Source organism: Lactuca virosa, chromosome 5 (genome assembly GCF_052849685.1).
Source record: "Lactuca virosa cultivar CGN04683 chromosome 5, Lactuca_virosa_CGN04683_v6, whole genome shotgun sequence".
NCBI lineage: Eukaryota > Viridiplantae > Streptophyta > Magnoliopsida > Asterales > Asteraceae > Lactuca > Lactuca virosa.
The window spans coordinates 274,495,888-274,516,333 of record NC_136430.1 but is presented as its reverse complement, the minus strand read 5'-3'; the positions used below and the strand labels follow the sequence as shown (position 1 = coordinate 274,516,333).

General features: G+C 36.4%; 2 protein-coding genes across 2 annotated transcripts; one reads left to right on the top strand and one right to left on the bottom strand.

The window, feature by feature from the left end:
* Positions 1–7,759: 7,759 nt before the first annotated feature.
* On the bottom strand, positions 7,760–8,695 carry LOC145112768 (uncharacterized). Its single transcript, XM_079048897.1, has one exon. The coding sequence runs from the start codon at positions 8,693–8,695 to the stop codon at positions 7,760–7,762; it is 936 nt and encodes a 311-aa protein (XP_078905023.1).
* Positions 8,696–10,167: 1,472 nt separating this feature from the next.
* LOC145112766 (replication protein A 70 kDa DNA-binding subunit A-like) lies at positions 10,168–11,509 on the top strand. Its single transcript, XM_079048895.1, has 6 exons — positions 10,168–10,299; positions 10,421–10,688; positions 10,797–10,887; positions 10,955–11,076; positions 11,169–11,377; positions 11,453–11,509. The coding sequence occupies exons 1-6, from the start codon at positions 10,168–10,170 to the stop codon at positions 11,507–11,509; spliced, it is 879 nt and encodes a 292-aa protein (XP_078905021.1).
* Positions 11,510–20,446: the final 8,937 nt, after the last annotated feature.

The window sequence follows — 20,446 nt, the reverse complement described above, 5'->3', positions numbered from 1 at the left end:
GGGACAACATTGGTTCCTTCGACAAGCAAGTACTGTGAGGAGACTCACCTCAATCCACTAAAAAGATAGTTGAACAGATCACAGCTCCAACTGCTGACTCTACAAGTCATCTATACATCAACCAAGGACATAGTGTCAAACTACTGCTCAAAATACCCAAAATATCCCTAGGTCACACTTGGTCAAAATCATGGTCAAAGTCAACGGCCCACGTCAGATGGACAGGTCACCACGTCGTGGCCTCACATTGCCACGTCGTGGGTGCTTCACGAAAAAATATTCGGTCTTCCCCAGTCGCCACATCGTGGCATCCAAACGCCACTTCGTGAGAACTGGGTTCCAGCAGCTTAAGAGATCTAGCCCTTAATATGTTAATCCCATTCCCTCCAACCTTCTAGAATCCTTACTAATTTCCAAAATATTCCAAAGATCATTGCTTTTTCAAACATGCATGCCCAAAACAAGTCTAGATCCCAATTTAGGTCAAAATGAAGCAATAATACTAAAAATATCATGCATGGAACTCAAAATAGCATTAAACTCCATATCTGAAACATATGATAGCAAGGGGGCCTTAATAATCCATAAATTGCCAACTTTATGGACTTCATGCATTCCACTCAACCCAACATGAAGAAATAGGAAAAAAAAACCTAGATCTGGCATGCTTGAAAGAGAAAGGTAGATGCTTGACAGCCTACAAAGGTCCATCAACAACACAAAATGATGGAAAGAAGCTTACTTGCTCCAACAATACACCAATGGAGTCTTTTTCTTCAAGAAGGAACTAAAAACCACCCAAAAACGCCCAAATGAGCTAAAAAGTTTCAAAGGAGATTAGGGTTACGAACTCATAGGTTTAAGAGTGATGGAGGTCGATGGTGGGCAACCGTAACCTCCCTCTTTCCTTTAAATACCCAAGAAATTAGGGTTAAACGTTCAGCTGCTTGGCACATCGTGGCCAACATTTCCACGTCGTGGGGACTCATTAAAGTCCCGCGAACATTCTAGCATAGCCACGTCGTGGTGAGCCTTCACCACGTCGTGGTCAACTAAAACTCAAAAATTATTTATAAAGATTTTAACTTAGAGAAACCGGTTGTTACAACTCTCCACCACTTGAATTAGACATCGTCCTTGAAGTCCGCCACCTCAAACAACTCGGGGTAGTTCTCTGTCATCTCCTCCTCCGGTTCCTACATCCATTCTGAACACTTTCGATGCTGCCACCGCACCTTCATGAGATCCACCACCTTGTCCCGCAAGGTCTTCGTCCTCCTATCGAGGATCGCTACTGGTCTCACTATATAATTCATTCGATCATCCACCTGAATGTCCTCTAATGGAACCAATACGGAATCATCAATGAAACACTTCCGCAGCTGAGAGACATGAAAAGTGCTATGAATCTGACTGAGCTCCTCCGGCAGATCCAAATGATGCGTCACCCTGCCCACTCGGGCTAAGACCCTGAAAGGACCAATATACTTGGGGCCTAGCTTGCCCCGCTTCCTGAATCGAATGACACCTTTCCAAGGTGACACCTTCAGGAGTACCATGTCCCCAGCCTAGAACTCCAATTCCGACCGACGTCTATCTGTGTAGCTCTTCTGTCGGCACTGTGTTGTCTGAATTCTACCGCGGACCTGCTAAATCAATTTCGTCGTCTTGAGTACCACATCGGTACTCCCCATAACCCGATGACCAACCTCACCCTAACATATCAGGGTCCTACACTTTCTCCCATAGAGCATCTCAAAAGGAGGTCGATCAACGTTGTCATGGTAACTATTGTTATACGAAAATTCCTACAAAGGAAGATACATATCCCACTACTGCCAAAATCCATTACACATGCCCGCAACATGTCCTCCAATTTTTGGATTGTCCGCTCACTCTGTCCATCATTCATCGGGTGGAAAGATGTGCTAAAGTGCAGACGAGTACCCAACTCCTCATGGAATCTCTTCCAGAACCTGGAAGTAAACCGAACATCCCTACTAGAGACCATAGAAACTGACACCCCATGTCGTGCCACCACCTCCTGAAGATAGATATCGGCCAGCTTCTCTACCGATATGCTCTCCTGAATTGTAATAAAATGCGCGCGCTTGGTCAATCGGTCCATGATGACCCATATCAAGTCCACTCTGTGCACCGTCCTAGGCAGTTTGGTGATAAAATTCATCGTAATCCCTTCCCATTTCCAAACGGGAATACCCAACGGCTCTATCTTGCCATGGGGTTGCTGATGCTCGGTCTTGACTTCCTATAATTCTGGCACCTCTCCACATACCAGGCCATGTCACGCTTCATACATGGCCACCAATAATCAGGCCAGATATCTCTATACATATTTGTTGCTCCGGGGTGAATAGAGAATGTCGACTTGTGCACCTCCTCGATCAGAACCTAACGCGCACCACCCCAGTATGGAACCCACACCCTCCGATGAAGGGTCAACAATCCCCGACTATCATAATCGAAGGAAGCCACCTAGCCCACTATGCGCTCACTCTTCCGATGCTCTTCCTTCATAGCCTCAACCTAAGCCTCTCTGATTTCTATAACAGTGGGGTAATTATGGTCGTCCTCAAACATACATCCCTGATCAGGGCAGTAACCGCCTTGCGGCTGAGAGCATCAGCCACCACGTTGGCCTTTCTCGTGTGATAAAGGATCTCACAATCATAGTCCTACACCACGTCCAACCATCTACGCTGCCTCGTGTTTAGATTCGGCTGATCCATCAAATACCTCAGACTCTTATGGTCCATGTAAATAGTATAGTGAACCCCATAGAGGTAATGATGTCGCCAGATCTTGAGGGCGAACACCACAGCCCCCAACTCTAAATCGTGTGTGGGATAATTCGTTTCATGTGGCTTCAGCTGCCTCGAAGTGTAAGCAATCACATTACCCTGTTGCATTAATACTGCACCCAAACCGATGATTGATGCATCACAGTACACCACAAAATCCTCAATACCCTCCGACAGGGTCAGAATCGGCGCCTCACACAATCTCTGCCTCAGAGTCTCGAAAGATGACTGTTGCTAAGACCCCCAATGAAAAGTGGCAGTCTTCTTCGTCATCCTGGTCAAAGGAACTGCTATCTTGGATAAATCTTGAATGAATCTCCGATAGTAACCTGCCAATCCAAGGAAACTATGAATCTCGTATGGAGACCTCGAAACTTCCCACCTCATCACCACCTCGACCTTAGCCGGGTCGACCAGAATACCATTCTGGTTGACAAGGTGCCCTAGAAACTGCACCTCGCGCAACCAGAACTCACACTTGGAGAACTTTGCATACAACCTCTCCCTCCTTAGAGCGTCCAATACCTCCCTCAAATGCTCCTCATGCTACTCCTGGGACTTGGAAAAATCAGGATGTCATCAATAAATACAATCACTAACCGATCCAGTATAGGCATGCATATGCGATTTACGAGATCCATGAATTCGGATGGAGCAATTGTAATCCCGAAGGGCATCACCACGAACACGTAATGACCATAACGAGCCCGGAAGGCCATCCTCTGCGTATCCTCCTCTCTTACCATCATCTGATGATAACACAAACACAGATCAATCTTGGAAAACCAAGATGCACCCTAAAGCTGGTCAAATAAATCGTCAATCCTCGGGAGTGGATAACGGTTCTTCACCGTTAGCTTATTCAGCTCTCGGTAGTCTACACACATCTGATGCGACCCATCCTTCTTCTTCATGAACAAGATCAACGCTCCCCATTGCGAACTACTTGGCCGAATAAATCCCTTGTCTAACAACTCCTGCAGTTGTGTAGACAACTCTTGTATCTCAGGAGGTGCTAACCGATAAGGTGCTTTGGCTATCGGAGCCGCACCTGGAACCAAGTCAATCCAAAACTCCACCTGTCTCTCCGGAGGCACTCTAGGAAAATCCTTCGGGAACACATCCGGGTATTCCCGAACAATCGGTACATCATCCATCACCGTCTTACCCTTCTCCTGAGTATCCATCACATAAGCCACAAACCCAGAACATCTCTGTTGTAGATAGCGCCTGGCCCTAGCTGTTGAACATAGAGTCGGCCCACGCCGAACACGCTCTCCCTGAATCACTAGCTCTCCCCTATTGGGGCTCATCCAATCCATCCTCACAATAATTGTGCTCTCACGCAGAGGAATAGGAACAAAATCAATCAGATACCGCTCACTGAACAACTCCAATACACAACCCCAATGAACCCTCAATACTCGCACATGACGATCATCAACAATCTCAACCTCTAATAGACAATCCAACTCCCCCGGAGCATCGAAAATCTCGTCCTATCGCACTTGAAGCAGCCAGAACCACCCACCCTGCAAGCTCCATTGTGCGTCTTGTCGTAGCGGCCCTAGCCCTGCTGGCCCCTTGATCTTGAATAAAACACCTTGGGCCTCTTGCCCGAATCCTCAAAACCCTGAGCCTGATCTGTCTTCCTCTTCCTCTCCATCTCCGGGTCAATCACCCTCTCTCTGGCTCGCTCCACCATATCCTCCAATGTGCAACTGGATATACTCACAAACTGCCTGATATCGCTCCTCATCATATCATGATGAATCGCCTTCTTCATATCCTCGTCTTCCACATACTATGAAACTAGCAATGCTCTCTCACGGAACATAACGGTGATCTCCGCCACTGTCTCAGTAGTGTGGCGAAGGTCCTGAAACTCCCTTGCCAACTGTTGGACCTCAATCACAGGTGCAAACTCTGTCCAAAAACTCGTCACAAAATACTCACAAGTCATCGACTCAACAACCTTGCCTCCCAAGGCATGACCAACCACCTCCTACCAGTCTCGTGCTCTGTATTTCAGAAGGTAGGATGCAAGTCTGACCTTTTCCCCCTTAGGACAACAGCTAGTGCGGAAAGCATTCGTGACATCCACTAACCATCGCCTGCTCGTAATCGGATCCTTCTCACACTATAACGGTTGGACTCAAACAAGAGCTGCGCAATAGAATTAAACCTAACCTTTTGAATTTATCTAATCTCGATAATATGTAACTTAGCATATTTGCTTACTAGTTAGTTGATGTCAATGGGAACTCCTAAAATCACAAAGCAAGCAGCATTCGAGCATTGAGTAATCAAAAACAAAGAATAACCTAAACATACAATCATATCATTGATTGATCAGTACTAGCATGCAAGTCTACAAGCTCATACAGTAGGCAAATAAAGGCATCTCTCCTAGCATTCTATCATGCAATCCTAAGCAGATCCTTAGCCCTAATCTAGCATGAGATTCACAGATTCTTAATTCCAAGTATCACACAAACCATGTATGGGTATTTTGGGAAAACTTACTCGAGCTCGATCAATTGCATGCACCACACCCCTTTCTTTCATTCGAAACCTCTTAGAAAAACCGTTTCCTTTTATTAAAAAAAAACTTTCCAAATCCTCAATTCGAGTTCCGACACACCCGAGGGTATGCTTGTATCCCTCAAACCAAGGCTCTGATATCAACTTATAACGTCCCAAAATTCATAACTAAAAATTTCATTTTTAGATTAGATAAAAACCACCAACCATTCATTGTTTATAGATAACCATAATATGAAAAATCAATGTATAACGACAATCATCCAGATTTACATCACAGTTAACATGCAAAAATCATGGATGCGTGCAATGCGATCAACCCGAGCCCTTCCCCTTAGAACCGGAAGTACTTGAAACATGTTAAACTAAAATATCCCTAGGTCACACTTGGTCAAAATCATGGTCAAAGTCAACGGTCCAGTCAGGTGGATAGGTCACCACGTCATGGCCTCACATTGCCACGTCATGGCCTCACATTGCCACGTCGTGGGAGTAGTGACGCTAACTCTGTTTGACCGGGATGTTAGAAGTATTATAAACATTTTTACATCAGATTTGATAGAAAGGTATGAAAAGGTATATATATTATAAAATCTATAATTTATTCTAATCATTTCTACATTTTCATTCTAACTTTTGTTTTGTTTACATTTTTTTTTTGTAGATGGGTAAGAGTGTTGATTTTCCTGTTGAGATTAATGAACTTATTGGTAGAAAAATGGCTTTCAAAATTATTGTTAAAGGCTTTGCCTCTGGAAGAAAATATGTCCGTAGTTACAACATATCAAAGATAAGTTGTAATGTTGACATAATTTTTGCGCTCGAGAAGCTTGAATTCCACTTGGCAAATTGTGGTTTTTTGGCTTTTTTATTAATCTAAAAAATATAAATGTTTACTACATTTTAAAGATATTTAAAGAAAGCTAAATATATCATTAAAGTGTCTGGTAAGAAATCAATGAATGTATTAAAAATGTATTACATTCAAAAATAAACCATCCTAAATTTCAAAGACAATTTCGGAAATCCCTTTGAAATTCACGGCAATCCCTTTCATTAATAGCTAATATTTTGAATACTGTATCTTTTCACATCGAACTTTGATATCCTTTCCAAAATAATTTTTATAAACTATGTATAACTACATTTCAATTCGTCTGTTATAACTATCTCTTCAAAGTTTGAGTTTACAGCATCATGTTCCAAAGCTCTGCATCATCACACAGTCTAATACGTGATTTTCTAGATCAGGATAGCAAAGTCTTTTGAGTTAATGATGAGTTATTTTGCAAATCATGTCATTATTGTTTTAAGTGAACAGTTTATGTGTTTAGATTTCATAAGCAATTATTTACCTGTGTATCATTATATATTGTTTTCTTTCTGTCTGTTTTTGCTTTTGATGGCTGTACTTGATGGCGACTCAAAAAGAAAACATAAGGAATGAGTATGAATCAAACATTCCATTCCATCATTACACAAGTTTTTTTTACTCCAATGGAATCAACCATTCCGTTGCTCCATCATTGAGACTGAAAACTCCCAACTTATCTTTCTTTTTATCATTTCAAACTTTATGTATTATACTTGAGGACCAATCGCATTCTACATGTTTTCTGTCCCCAACTATTTATGATTTCTGTATGACCAAGGGGAAAAACGTCATTTTTTACAATTATGTTCGTTGTTTGCAAGTAATATAGTAATGAACTTTTAAATTTATATCTTCTATGAGTTAACTACTTGTATGAATTTTCTGATTGGTTACTAACCCTTTCTAATATGTATTCTATCTAATTTTTCAATATTTTTTTCTTGTGAGAAATCACTAATATTGTGGGTTTTTTTTTACTGTAGATTAAAGTGAAAAATAGAAATTTTGTTTTCTGTCCCCAACTATTTCTTATTTCTCTATGACCAAGGGGCAAAAACGTCATTTTTTACAGTTTTGTTGGCTGTTTGTTGTTACTTCTTCTGTCTAATTTCATGTTGGAGCAGCCCCTACAGCCCCTGAACAAATAAAAGGAAAACAAGGAAGTGTTCTTTGTTGTTGCTACACACGAAAATAAGAAGAAGAGGAAACAGGAAACTGATTTCTATTCAAAAGGCGGCACTCTTCAATCCAAAAGTAAAAAGGGGCTATAAATAGCCTACAAATACACAACGGAAACATAGAAAACCAAACTAAAACCTAGCCACTAGAATAGGACACTATAAGACCAAGTATACCACGTTTTCTTGCCTTGAACCTGGTCAAATTTCCTTTATTCAAATACTAAACAAAACAAATAAAAGACTAATCTTTTTTGACCCAAACCCATTATTCAAATCAGCCCATCCATGTCAAGATTATCCAACACTCACCCTCTTAATCTTGACAGTAATCTGATTCCTCAAAGCAGTGCTGGCTCATCATCATCTTGAATCATATTAGCTTCTTCTTCTTTTATTTCTTTCTTAGGACACTCAGCTGCATAATGTCCATATTCTTGACAATTATAGCATTTAATATGTCTCTTGTCTCGATACATACCTTGCTCCCTTCGATCTTCATAACTTTGGAACCGACCATCTCGACCTCTACCACGACCTCTTCCTTGACCCCGACCTCTTCCTTGTCCAGATTGATCTTGATTGAAGTTACCACGTTTGGTTCTCTCTTCCCATTCCTCTTTTGACAGTAAAAGTTTGTTTTGATTTTGATCACTCTCATCTTCATCAAGAACCTTGATTCTCTCTTCATATGCTTTCAACCTCCCCACAGCTTCCTCAAGTGACATGTCCTCTATCTCTGAATATTGTTCGATAGATGCAACAATCTGTAAAAATTTCTTAGGAACTGAATTTAGAAGTTTTCTTACCACTATCTCATCCTCCAAGCTAGACCCAAGACTCTTGAATTTGGATGCAATCTCACTAAGTTTTCCCGAAAATTCATCAATCGTGTCACCCTCTTTCATCTTCAACATCTCTAGCTTGGTTCTAAGTGTTTGCAGTCTCGCCTTTTGAACTCTTTCGGCTCCCAAATACCGCACACGAAGCGCTTCCCACACATCTTTTGCATCCTTATGCTTAGCCACTTGAAGCAATATATCTTCAGGTAGAGTTTGAAACACAAATGCTCTTGCCATCAAATTTTTCTTTGCCTCAATCCCTTTTCCAGTTTCCGGATTAACCGCTTCCCATAAGCCGTATGCTTGTAAGATCGACTCCACCATAATCGACCAACTTGTATAATTTGTAGCTGTTAACTTGGGGCATTGCAGCGGGATACTTTGAGTGGTCACGGGTACAACCTGACTTGATCCTCCCAGGTTTGTTGCTGGCATCTTCCTTAACTTGACCTTTCTTCTTGTACAGAACCAACCACACAGATCACACACACACACAGATCACACAGATCTGAATTATTTAGGATCTTCTTTCTTTCTTCAAACCACCAACACACACTTGCAGGTGCACCAAAACTTTGTTTTCTGATCTTCTTCCTCACTTTGACTAGCTTCTTCACATAGATAGCTTCACCACACAGGTTCCTGTCTTCTTCACCCAGACCATGAATTCAGCACACAACACTTTCTCAGCACACAGCTTTCTCTTCACACATATCAAAAAGAAAAAACCAATCACACAAATTTTTGTTTTGGAACTCGGCTCACACAGAGCTTTTGGCTCACACAGAACTGCAACAGCAACAGGTTCACATAGAACCTTAGGTTCACATAGAACCTCTTCAAAGATCCCACATGTTGAGCCTAGGGCTCTGATACCAAATGTTGGAGCAGACCCTACAGCCCCTGAACAAATAAAAGGAAAACAAGGAAGTGTTCTTTGTTGTTGCTGCACACGAAAATAAGAAGAAGACGAAACAGGAAACTGATTTCTATTCAAAAGGCTGCACTCTTCAATCCAAAAGTAAAAAGGGGCTATAAATAGCCTACAAATACACAATGGAAACATAGAAAACCAAACTAAAACCTAGCCACTAGAATAGGACACTATAAGACCAAGTATACCATGTTTTCTTGCCTTGAACCTGGTCAAATTTCCTTTATTCAAATAATAAACAAAACAAATAAAAGACTAATCTTTTTTGACCCAAACCCATTATTCAAATCAGCCCATCCATGTCAAGATTATCCAACATTTCATTCCCTTCTGAAAGTTTGTTGTTTGCTCTTACAACTATAACTCACTTCAAGTTCCAATTTAATAGCAATTGAGTATGAATCAACCATTCCATTCCATCATTATACAAGTTTTTTATTCTTTCTGTATGTTTTTTTTATTATTGTTTTAAGTGAACAGTTAATGTGTTTAGAATTAATAACCAATTACTTACCTCTGTATACAATCATGGAATTATATACATTCATTAACCTATAATCGTTCTGTACATATTTATCTTCCATTAAAAAGTACGTGATCTTGGTTAATCTTTTACCAACGGTAGAATTGACATTTTGTTCTCCGGACTTCTAAAGGTGGTCTAGGTAAGTCATGAACAGAGGTTGCACTCTGGACTCCCCCAGATTTTGGGGGTTCTGAAAAGGCCAGCTCTATTGTCTATATGAGATGAGGCAACATCTGATTTCTTTTTCACTCCTCTTTGTTATAAGTTTCACTTGAAGCACCTTCATAATATGAAATATTTCATAATAAGTTCATAACATAGCTCAACTACTAATTTTACTTTACTTATCATTCTCAATTCTGCTTTGCGTATCATTCTCAAAATTTTCCATGTAATAATCAAAGTTATTATATTCTTTTACATCTCATGGATCCAACCAAAATTACAATGATTAATGATCTAGGTCTCTCAAATGAAAACTACACAATTAAGGTCCGAATAATCCGACTTTGGAAACAAACAACTTGGTCGAAACTTCATCAGACACGACAAATCGGAATGATTTTAATGGATGAAGAGGTATTTAAACTGAATTGCTTTAAAACTATTTAATTATTTCATATTATCATATAATTAGTTATACACTATTATCTTAATCATATAATTGTTTATTAGTTATTTATTTGTTCGTTTTCTAAAGGGAAATAAAATTGAATGCACTGTGGACCAATCATATGTGATACTAGGAATAGCACTTATAGAATATCTTGATGTTTACATTGATAAGCCAACACTTGGTTTATTTGTTGATGATGTTATGAAGTTCGTGAATACTCAAAACAAATTGTTTATTCAATATACCACTAAAGTAACCAAGTGCATTGATTTTAATGGACCCAAGAATTCTTTCGCTTTTGCAAACTTCCAAGATCTTATCGATAAGGCGATCCCTTCCACTATTTCTTTTGGTAAGTTCATTACCTTGATTTCACATTTTACATCTTATAATATTTTTATATAATTTGACCATCCTAACACTAATTATATACTAACATTTTATATCGTGTATATTATAGATGTCATCGGTAATGTTTTTCAATGTTATCCACTGGAACCTGCATACCATAAACCGGATAAAAAAATTACATTGAAATTGGAAGATTTAGGGTATGTTTCTTTTATGACTTTTGCTATTATTGGTTTAAAATTGTTGTTTTAATTCATATACATTTAGGGGACGACAAGTGTTTGCTACTTTGTGGGGAGATTACGTTGAACAAATTGATTCATTTGTATCCAAACACCGGGGGAATTTTGTAATGATTATTCAATGTGCTAAGTTGAAGAATCACCAAGGTCCTTTTATTAATACAATATTTTATCTTTACCATTTTCAATATTAATATAAGAAATAATTTAATCCAACATTTTTTTCATTTTCTTTTCAGGGCGTGCATATGTTACTATTAAACTAAATATATTTTTTATTGATACTATACTTAGACTTTCTTTTGTAAACAGTTTGAATGAAAAAGAAAGTGGATCGGCTTCTTCATGTTCTCGTGCGACAACGTCTTCCATCATGTATAATGTACATGATGACTTTCTTAAAAATAATAATTTCTACCAAATTTATGCCATCCACAAATTAAATGAGGTATATTTATATTATTAAATCTTAAATTAATAATACTTGATTTTCCTCATTCACTATCATTGCTTATTACTATAGGGGAGTTATGTCATCATTCTTGGCACAATTAAGATGTTTGAAGATAATCAGCAATGATACTACCCGGCTTGCAAGAACTGTAAGAGCAAGGTTTAAAAAATGATGCTTGCAAAGGAACAATCCAATGTTTTGGACCATGTGGCTGAGAATGAAGCATGGGTATATACAAAGGACAAGTGCAAAGGACAAGTCATAGTTGTTGAACCAGGTATAATAAGAAATTTAATATTCTTTCATTATTGTATTTATCTAATTTGTACTCTTTTATTTATTTGTTAAATATCTTACTTTTATGCTCAAAATTCGAGTACAAGTGGGAGTAGTGACGCTTCCTCTGTTTGACCGGGATGTTAGAAGTATTCTAAACATTTCTGCATCAGATTTGATAGAAAAGTATGAAAAGGTATATATTATAAAATCCATAATTTATTCTAATCATTTCTACATTTTCATTCAAACTTTTGTTTAATTTACATTATTATTATTTTTGTTGTTGTATATGGGTAAGAGTGTCGATTTTCCTATTGAGATTAATGAACTTATTGGTAGAAAAATGGCTTTCAAAATTATTGTTAAAGGCTTTACCCTGGAAGAAAATATATCCGTATTTACAACATATCAAAGATAAGTGATAATGTTGACATAATTTATGCGCTCGAGAAGCTTGAAAAAGAAAATAACATTAAACAGGTTTAACTACAACTAAATCTTAATCCATTTTAAATATTATGTTTTATATAGCTGATATTTACCAATCTAAAATATAATTTACAAACTGTTATATAGGACATTGGAACTGAGTCTGTTAATGTCGTGGTCTCAGATTTCAACTCTCATGATACAATTGGTTTTAAGGTATAATTTCCTACTTTTTTTCTTTTTGCTTTGTTACATTACTCCTATGTCAATCTTTAACATATATTGATTCTTGCATTTAAGGATTTTGCTTCCTTCGTTGCTGATTATACTCCTATCTTTACTTTTCCGAAGAGCGTTTCAATGAGTCCATCAACCAACCATGACACCACTGGCCTCCTTTCACCACCTAGCAATGAAAAATGTAAACTTGTAGATGTTTACAATCTTGATGATACTGATTGTGAGTCATCAACAAAACCTTCAACAAAATCCATTGGAGTCAAGGAAAGTGTTTTGTCCACACAACTATTGATTCCTAAAGTCGAGAAGTGAGACATTTTTAACGTTTCAAACAATTTTCCATTTGTCATTTTTTATTTAACATTCCAGTTCAACAACAATTTTGAGGTTTTATGGTTTGTCAAAAATACTTTCGTTGTTGGTTTTAGAATTCTGGTTTCTTTCGTTTTATGTTAAGTATGGATTTTGATTTCCTTATTAAATGTTGTCAATTATTTAGTTTTAAACTGTTAGTGTGTGTATGGTAAATATGGTGCATGTCTATGTATGTATGGTTGTTTTGTTATTAATAATTCCAATTCTAAATATATGTCATTTTGATACATGTTACAGACTTATACATTAAAGTTGTATACAACTGAAAGATAAATGTGGGTAATGCTTCCAGATGTTGGGTTTGGTTTTAACTTTTAAAAGACATTATTACCCTGTTTCGGGTTTGGTTTCTTCTGCAAACAGAAAACATAACCAAAAAAGGTAGTGCCCAACTCCAATATGTAAAGTGTAATGGTGAATCCCCCATATGAAAAGTTTAAGACCCGAAAACATTCATTATATGTACTATGTAGGGGTGTTTATTTTGTGGGTTCCGGTGGAATCGGAATATGAGGTTCCATTCCATGAGTAAAAGTAAAGTATGTTGCTAAAATTAGTATCATTAATTTTCTTATCCAAGCTTTGTACTTAGCCCATGATATCATCTAACTTTCACTTAACTGTTAATTATAGCCTCGAACTTTCATTTTATAGTTTATTATAACATCCTCCTCTTAGGTCCATAACTACATATTGAAAAGTATAATGCTACAATTTGGTCGATTTTTAACACTATTAAACTACTAAAAGTTTACAACAAAAATGTTGAAAAAAAAAACTTAAAAACACTTTGAATGATTATGCCTTGAAACAAAATAAACATCATTATGGTATAAAGAAAAAGAAAGAAAAGAACTTTCGACAGTGAATTCCATTATATCGAAAAAAAAAAACATTTTCAAACAATAAAGTAAATTTAGAGGATGACATACAAAGACTTCCCAAATTTCTCATATTTCAATGTCGGAAAGTAATACCCTTTTTTTGTTTGAAATAAGCAATTATGCCCCTATAACATCCATATGAATGCAATTTTTTGTTATTTGAAATCCAACATAAGTTTTGAAGAATAGAAATAAAATATGCATAAGATTGTTACTTTTAATGGTTTATGCATAATGACAGATTTAAACCAAGGCCCATATGTGAGACTAACAAAATACACATGAATCACAGCTTAACAGGAATCAGAAAAAAAAAATTATCGATACAAATAAAAAACACAAATCGGATAATATTTTGGCAGAAAAATGATTTGGCTAACCTGGAAAATTAAAAACAAAAACAATAGAAGATTTGTTCATTCAATTCAAATAAACCTTCGTAATTATCATGTCCAAATTTCGGTCAATCCCTTTCAAAATCACCCTAATTTTTAGAAACTTTTCAAAGATTGGTTCATTCACAGCTAATATTTTGGAATACTTATAGTTTCAAATCAAATTTGATATCCTTTCCAAAATAATTTTTATAAATTATGTATAACTACATTCCAATTTGTCTGTTATCACTGTTTCTTCAAAGATCGAGTTTACAGCATCGTGTTCCAAATCTCTGCATCATCACAGCCTAACATGTGATTTTCTACATCAGGTTAGCAAAGCCTTTTGAGTTAATGTTGAGTTATTTTGCAAATCATGTGATTATTGTTTTAAGTGAACAGTTTATGTGTTTAGATTTCATAAGCAATTATTTACTTGTGTATCATTATATATTGTTTTCTTCCTGTCTGTTTTTGATGGCTGCACTTGATGGCGACTCAGTCATTTTTTACAATTTTGTTGGCTGTTTGTTGTTACTTCTTCTGTCTAATTTCATTGCCCTCTGAAAGTTTGTTATTTGCTTTTACAACTATAACTCACTTCAAGTACCAATTTAATAGCACCTTATTGAAGGTCAGTAATGGTGTTCTTATTGCCGGATGTTCTTTTTTTATCAAATTTTTTCTTTAATTTTTAGTTATGCAATTTTGTTGGTAACATTTAAACAAATATTTGGACAGCCAACAATGAAAGCTACAAAATTTGCATTTGCGTTTTATATTGATAATGCTAAAGAAAACTAAAAATGTATAAAGATACTACAGACAAAACCCAGTTTTTAAATTCAACCACGGAAAATATGTAAATTACTATATTGTTCAAATTAAAATAAGAAAAAATGAAAAACCAACGATTGTTCAAAAAGTACTTCAAGAAAATATAAATATTAAAATCAACAACTCTATCTTCACCACAACTCTTTAATATAAGGAACAACTTTACATTGTTTTTTAACATGTCAAAATCAAAAAGTAATTAACTATGGAGTAAATGAAAAACATTATTTCTACTCATTATACTTGATTTAAAAAAACATGTATTTTACAATTACTATTTAAATAGACGACAACATGACTAAGCATAAATAAGACATCAGGATTAAGCCTAAATATGACCCTAAGGGTAAAATCGGCCACATTGTAATATGCACAAGGTTGAGCAGCTACATAAGAGTAGGGGAAAAATCGACCACACATCAAATGTTTAACACAAAATTCCAGTGAACTTTCAATTATGTCCACTACATGTGGAAATGTATAACCTTCAACTATTCATTATTTCTCTATGACCAAGGGGCAAAAACATCATTTTTTACAATTTTGTTGGCTGTTTGTTGTTACTTCTTCTGTCTAATTTCATTGCCCTCTAAAACTTTGTTGTTTGCTCTTACAACTATAACTCACTTCAAGTACCAATTTAATAGCTTAAAAGATAAAGGGTAAAACGGACATTTTTTTGTTTAACGTAAGATCTATTAAATTTAACCACTCATATTATCTTTAATACTTTTATTTACATTTGTATCATTATATATTGTTTTCTTTCTATCTGTTTTTGATGGCTGCACTTGATGGCGACTCAAAAAGAAAACATAACGAATGAGTATGAATCAACCATTCCATTCCATCATTACACAAGTTTTTGTTTTTACTCCAATGGAATCAACCATTCCGTTGCTCCATGATTAAGTCCGAAAACTCCCAACTTATCTTTCTTTTTATAAATTCAAACTTTATGTATTATACTTGAGGACCACTACCATTCTAGATCTTTTCTATCCCCGACTATTTATGATTTCAATATGACCAATGGGCAAAAACGTCATTTTTTACAATTCTGTTGGTTGCTTGCAAGGAATATAGTAATGAACTTTTTAATTTTATATCTTCTATGAGTTAACTACTTGTATGAATTTTCTAATTGGTTACTAACCCTTTCTAATATGTATTCTATCTAATTTTTCAGTCTTTAATTTTTTTTTGTGAGAAATCATTAATATTGTGGGTTTTGTTTTTTGTTTTACTGTAGATTAAAGTGAAAAATACAAATTCTGTTTTCTGTCACCAACTATTTATTATTTCTCTATGACCAAGGGGCTAAAACATCATTTTTTACAATTTTGTTGGCTGTTTGTTGTTACCCATGTTTTGAAAACCGGACCAGACCGACCAGTTCTGTAACACCCCGTTCCTGGTATATATTTGATCCGTTAAATGTCATTTTGCTAAGAGCTACTCGACGAGTAGTAGCCTAACTCGTCGAGTAGATGCCAGGTTTGGACGTGGGTTTTAAGTGATCTACTCGGCGAGTCCACGCCTTGACTCGGCGAGTAGGCCAGTCAGGGGGGAACCCTATTATTTAGGGTTTGCACCCTATTTAAGCAACATTATGGACCTCTTGTCCAGCCTCCATCACCTCCAGAGCACTAATCCCGAAACCCTAATCCTCCATAAGTGAGCTTGAGCTTTCTTGGTTATTTTGAGAGTTATTTGGTGTATCTTGAAGTTAGTGGAAGAGGTGGAAGCTAGAAGATTCAAGGGAGAAAGAGTAGATCCAGATGCCTCATCCTATTTGCCATCTTTTCTGGTAATCAAGCTTCATACTTGACTTGTAGTTTCATAGATCTTCTTATTATCCTTTTTATGGAGTTTTGGGTCCAAGAAGCTTGATTCTTGAGACTTGGACGTCCCAAGTCATTTTACCCTCAGATCTGGAACCTTGGAGGGTCCTTCTGGCATAAAGGTGCCATCTTTATGGCCATGAGAACCCCATGTATGAAATAAACCTCATTTTTGGTCTTTTAAGCATAAAAGTCTCATGCATGAACGTAAAGTTCATGACATTATGTGTCATACCGATCTTAGGAGCCTAGATCTACCTTCTGGATGAGTTTTGCATATCAGAAATCGAGTTATAGACTTGGACATGCAGAGACTCGACGAGTCGTTCTTGGGACTCGGTGAGTCGTGGCTTGGTTCCCAAGACTGTTATGATTTAGGGGAGACCCAGTTGAGTTTAGAAGGGATTTAGACGAATCCAGGGAAGGGACTCAACGAAATAGACATAGCCATGGATCTGGAAACCATGGGGCTCGGCGAGTACAGGAACGTACTCGGTGAGTCCAAGGCCATCTCCCAACTTATGAAGATGAACTCGACGAGTTGTTCATACAACTCGGCGAGTCACAGACTAGACACGTTCATATGACGAAGCTAAACTCGACGAGTTCAGGGGGAACTCGGCGAGTCAGATGAAGATTGTCTCGATGTTATGATTGAAGGAGAACTCATCGAGTTCTTGCTAAACTCGACGAGTAGAGTCGGGTTGGGGGCAGGTGAAAGAATAGGGACTCGGTGAGTTGGCGGGCCAACTCGGCGAGTCAGGTCAACTGGAATGTTGACTTTGACCAAAATATTATTGTTGACCAATGGTGAGATGGTCATTTCACCCTGAGTGTAGTTATCAGTTTCTGACTATGTGTCATTATGGGAAGTATAGCCGGAGAGTCGTCGGAGCAGCAGCCAGATAATTCTCACTCAGGGTTTCAGCAGCCAGACACACGAGGTGAGTGTCCCTTCAGTAGGAATGGGTCTAAGGCACCAAGGCCGACCCGCGACATGAGTTTATTATTAGTTGAGTGTGGGCGGGGCCCATATCTCTTAGTTAGTTGAGTGTGGGCGGGGCCCGTATCTCTTAGTAGTTTGGTTGCAATATGTTTTAGGATTGAATGATAGATTTAGTATACTTGTTTCTGTGTGATACTTATATGTCAGTGTCGTAGCCGAGCGTGGGCGGGGCCCGTACCTCATAGTAGCTGAGTGTGGGCGGGGCCCGTAACTCATAGCAGACGAGTGTGGGCGGGGCCCGTACCGCGAGTAGCTGAGTGTGGGTGGGGCCCGTATCTCAAAGATAGCAAAGTGTGGGCGGGGACCGTATCTCCTAGTTAGCAGAGTGTGGGCGGGGCCCGTATCTCCGTGAGTGTGGGCGGGGCCCGTATCTCCTAGTTGCTTGTTATATGGGTATGGTATGTGGTAGTTTGGGGGAGCTCACTAAGCTTCGTGCTTACGGTTTTCAGTTTTGGTTTCAGGTACTTCCATTAGCAAAGGGAAGGGCTCGGGATGATCACATGGCACACACCACAGTCTTCAGCCTGGGAGTTTTACTCTGATATTTGGTTATGAGATTTTTATATGGAACAGTTTTTATGACACGTTATGATACATGACTCACGATTTTAATTATGATCTTGGATGGTTTATGCTTTTATTAATGATTGAAAAACGAAATTTTTGGGCCATATTTTTGGGATGTTTCAGGTTCAACGGGGAACCGGTCCCAATTTAATAGCTTAAAATATAAAGGGTAAAACAACATTTTTTTATTTAACTTAAGATCTATTGAATTTAACCACTCATGTTATCTTTAATACTTTTGTAAACTAATATTTTTGTAAATTACTAATTTTTAGTCATTATGATTTCGCTCTACCTGATTTGATAGTTTTACACATTTGGTCCATGATTGACCTAAATGTGTTTTATGTGATTGAAATTGTGTTTTTTGAATGAATGGAATCAGAAAAATGAATGGAATGGTTTGTTATCATTGTGTTTATAACATGGTTTGTAGTAATCTTTATGTTCCATCATTATACTTTTGGAAATTATGATGATTTATATTGACAACATATTTGCAATAGAATAAAGTCCATTAAAAAAATGTCAGTTATAATTTGTTTGTAGTAAGAAAAATGAAAACACAATAATGTTTCCATAAGGGTAGTTTTGTATTTTCAATGAATCTTTCCAATTCTTTGTCTGATTAAACTCTTGTGTTGAGCCGTATATATTAATCTAGGTCAAGAATCGAGCTTCCGGCAAGACATTTCACGGCCTCATCTAAAAAAACGGTCTTTCCTTCTCTTTTCTTATTTCTATTATTTATAAAATCGTTCTTTTATTTGTTATATCAATACCAATATAAACTTTTTTGATGGAAGTATATATATATATATATATATATATATATATATATATATATATATATATATATATATATATATATATAAATCTTAAAAAAAATTATAAAATTCTTATTTTAGTTGTTATGTTAATATACACTTATTTGCTAGAAGTATTAATTTTTATTAATGTAAAATATACAATACTTAAATATTACCAATTTTTAACTACTAATATTTATCTTATTAATGACTCCATTTTTATAATTTTAAATTTTAAATTGTAATGGAAATATGGTCAATATACTTTTTATTACATAAATTTTTTTATGTTCTTAAGCTACAAACACGATATGGATTCAAACGAACATAAAGAAAGGCACAGATATAGAAAATTATATTTGGATCAAAGAAGATCCAATGTTATGTCCACCATGTCAATTGGTAATTCTTTATCTACATCTCAATTACTTTCATTTAGGTCATGTTTTATATTTAACTTATGTTGAACAAATATTGTTCTATATCTTCTGACATTTTATTTCATTTAATCATTACATTTTCTAATTAGCCATTTTTATTATTATATATTCAATGTAGGTTATCCTCGGCAAAATTTACCATCTTCAAACAATTCTACATATATTCGCGGTGACAGTGAAAATGTGAATCCAAATATATTCTCTACATATGAAAATACAAATTTCCAATCTACTTCAACTTTTAATATTATAACTCCAATGTCAGATGCTGCTAAAGAGAAAGAACTCTTAGAAAATTATATTTGGATAAGAAAAGATCCAATCATATGTCCACATCGCCTAATGGTATATCGTTTTCTATCGTATAGACTAATTTTTATTTTATACAATATTTATCATCCCACACGATCCTCAAAATCTTAAATATTATTATGTTTTACCTACACTCTTTGCTACATTGCAATTAATATTTCTTTACACTATTGTTCTAATGTCACACATGATAGCCTTGATGATCAACAGTTCTTTCGATTTATTTTACATTATTATTTTATAAATCCCTTATATATCATTTCTGATTATATCATTACAATTATTTTTTATATTTTTCTTATTATATGTTAACTTATAATTATTTGTATCTGTAGTATAACTTACATATTTTATATTCTTTTACAGTGATTTCTAATATAACTACTAATATTCAAACACCTTCATCAAGCAAGTTTGTCAATATTGCCGGTAACAATTGTGACATCCCCAAATTTCACGGCCTGAAATGACCAATTTGTTTATGCTTTGTCTTAAAATCAGAGTAATCTTTTAAAGAAAACTGTTGTGGAATTTGTTCTCAGAAAACATGATAAATACTTTATCCAAGCATCTCCGAAGAGATGTATTTTATTCGTTTTAAAATATTTGGGATGTCCTGGTCAATACAGACACATAAGCATAAACCGAACTTACATTCATCTAC

What these genes read in the sequence shown, in the direction of transcription:
- LOC145112768 (XM_079048897.1), bottom strand. Translation starts at nt 8,695, where the DNA reads ATGCCAGCAACAAACCTGGGAGGATCAAGTCAGGTTGTACCCGTGACC.
- LOC145112766 (XM_079048895.1), top strand. Translation starts at nt 10,168, where the DNA reads ATGATTAATGATCTAGGTCTCTCAAATGAAAACTACACAATTAAGGTC. An exon ending in CCCTTCCACTATTTCTTTTG is followed by an intron (nt 10,689 to 10,796) that starts GTAAGTTCATTA and finishes TGTATATTATAG; the next exon opens with ATGTCATCGGTAATGTTTTT. An exon ending in CCATCCACAAATTAAATGAG is followed by an intron (nt 11,378 to 11,452) that starts GTATATTTATAT and finishes TTATTACTATAG; the next exon opens with GGGAGTTATGTCATCATTCT.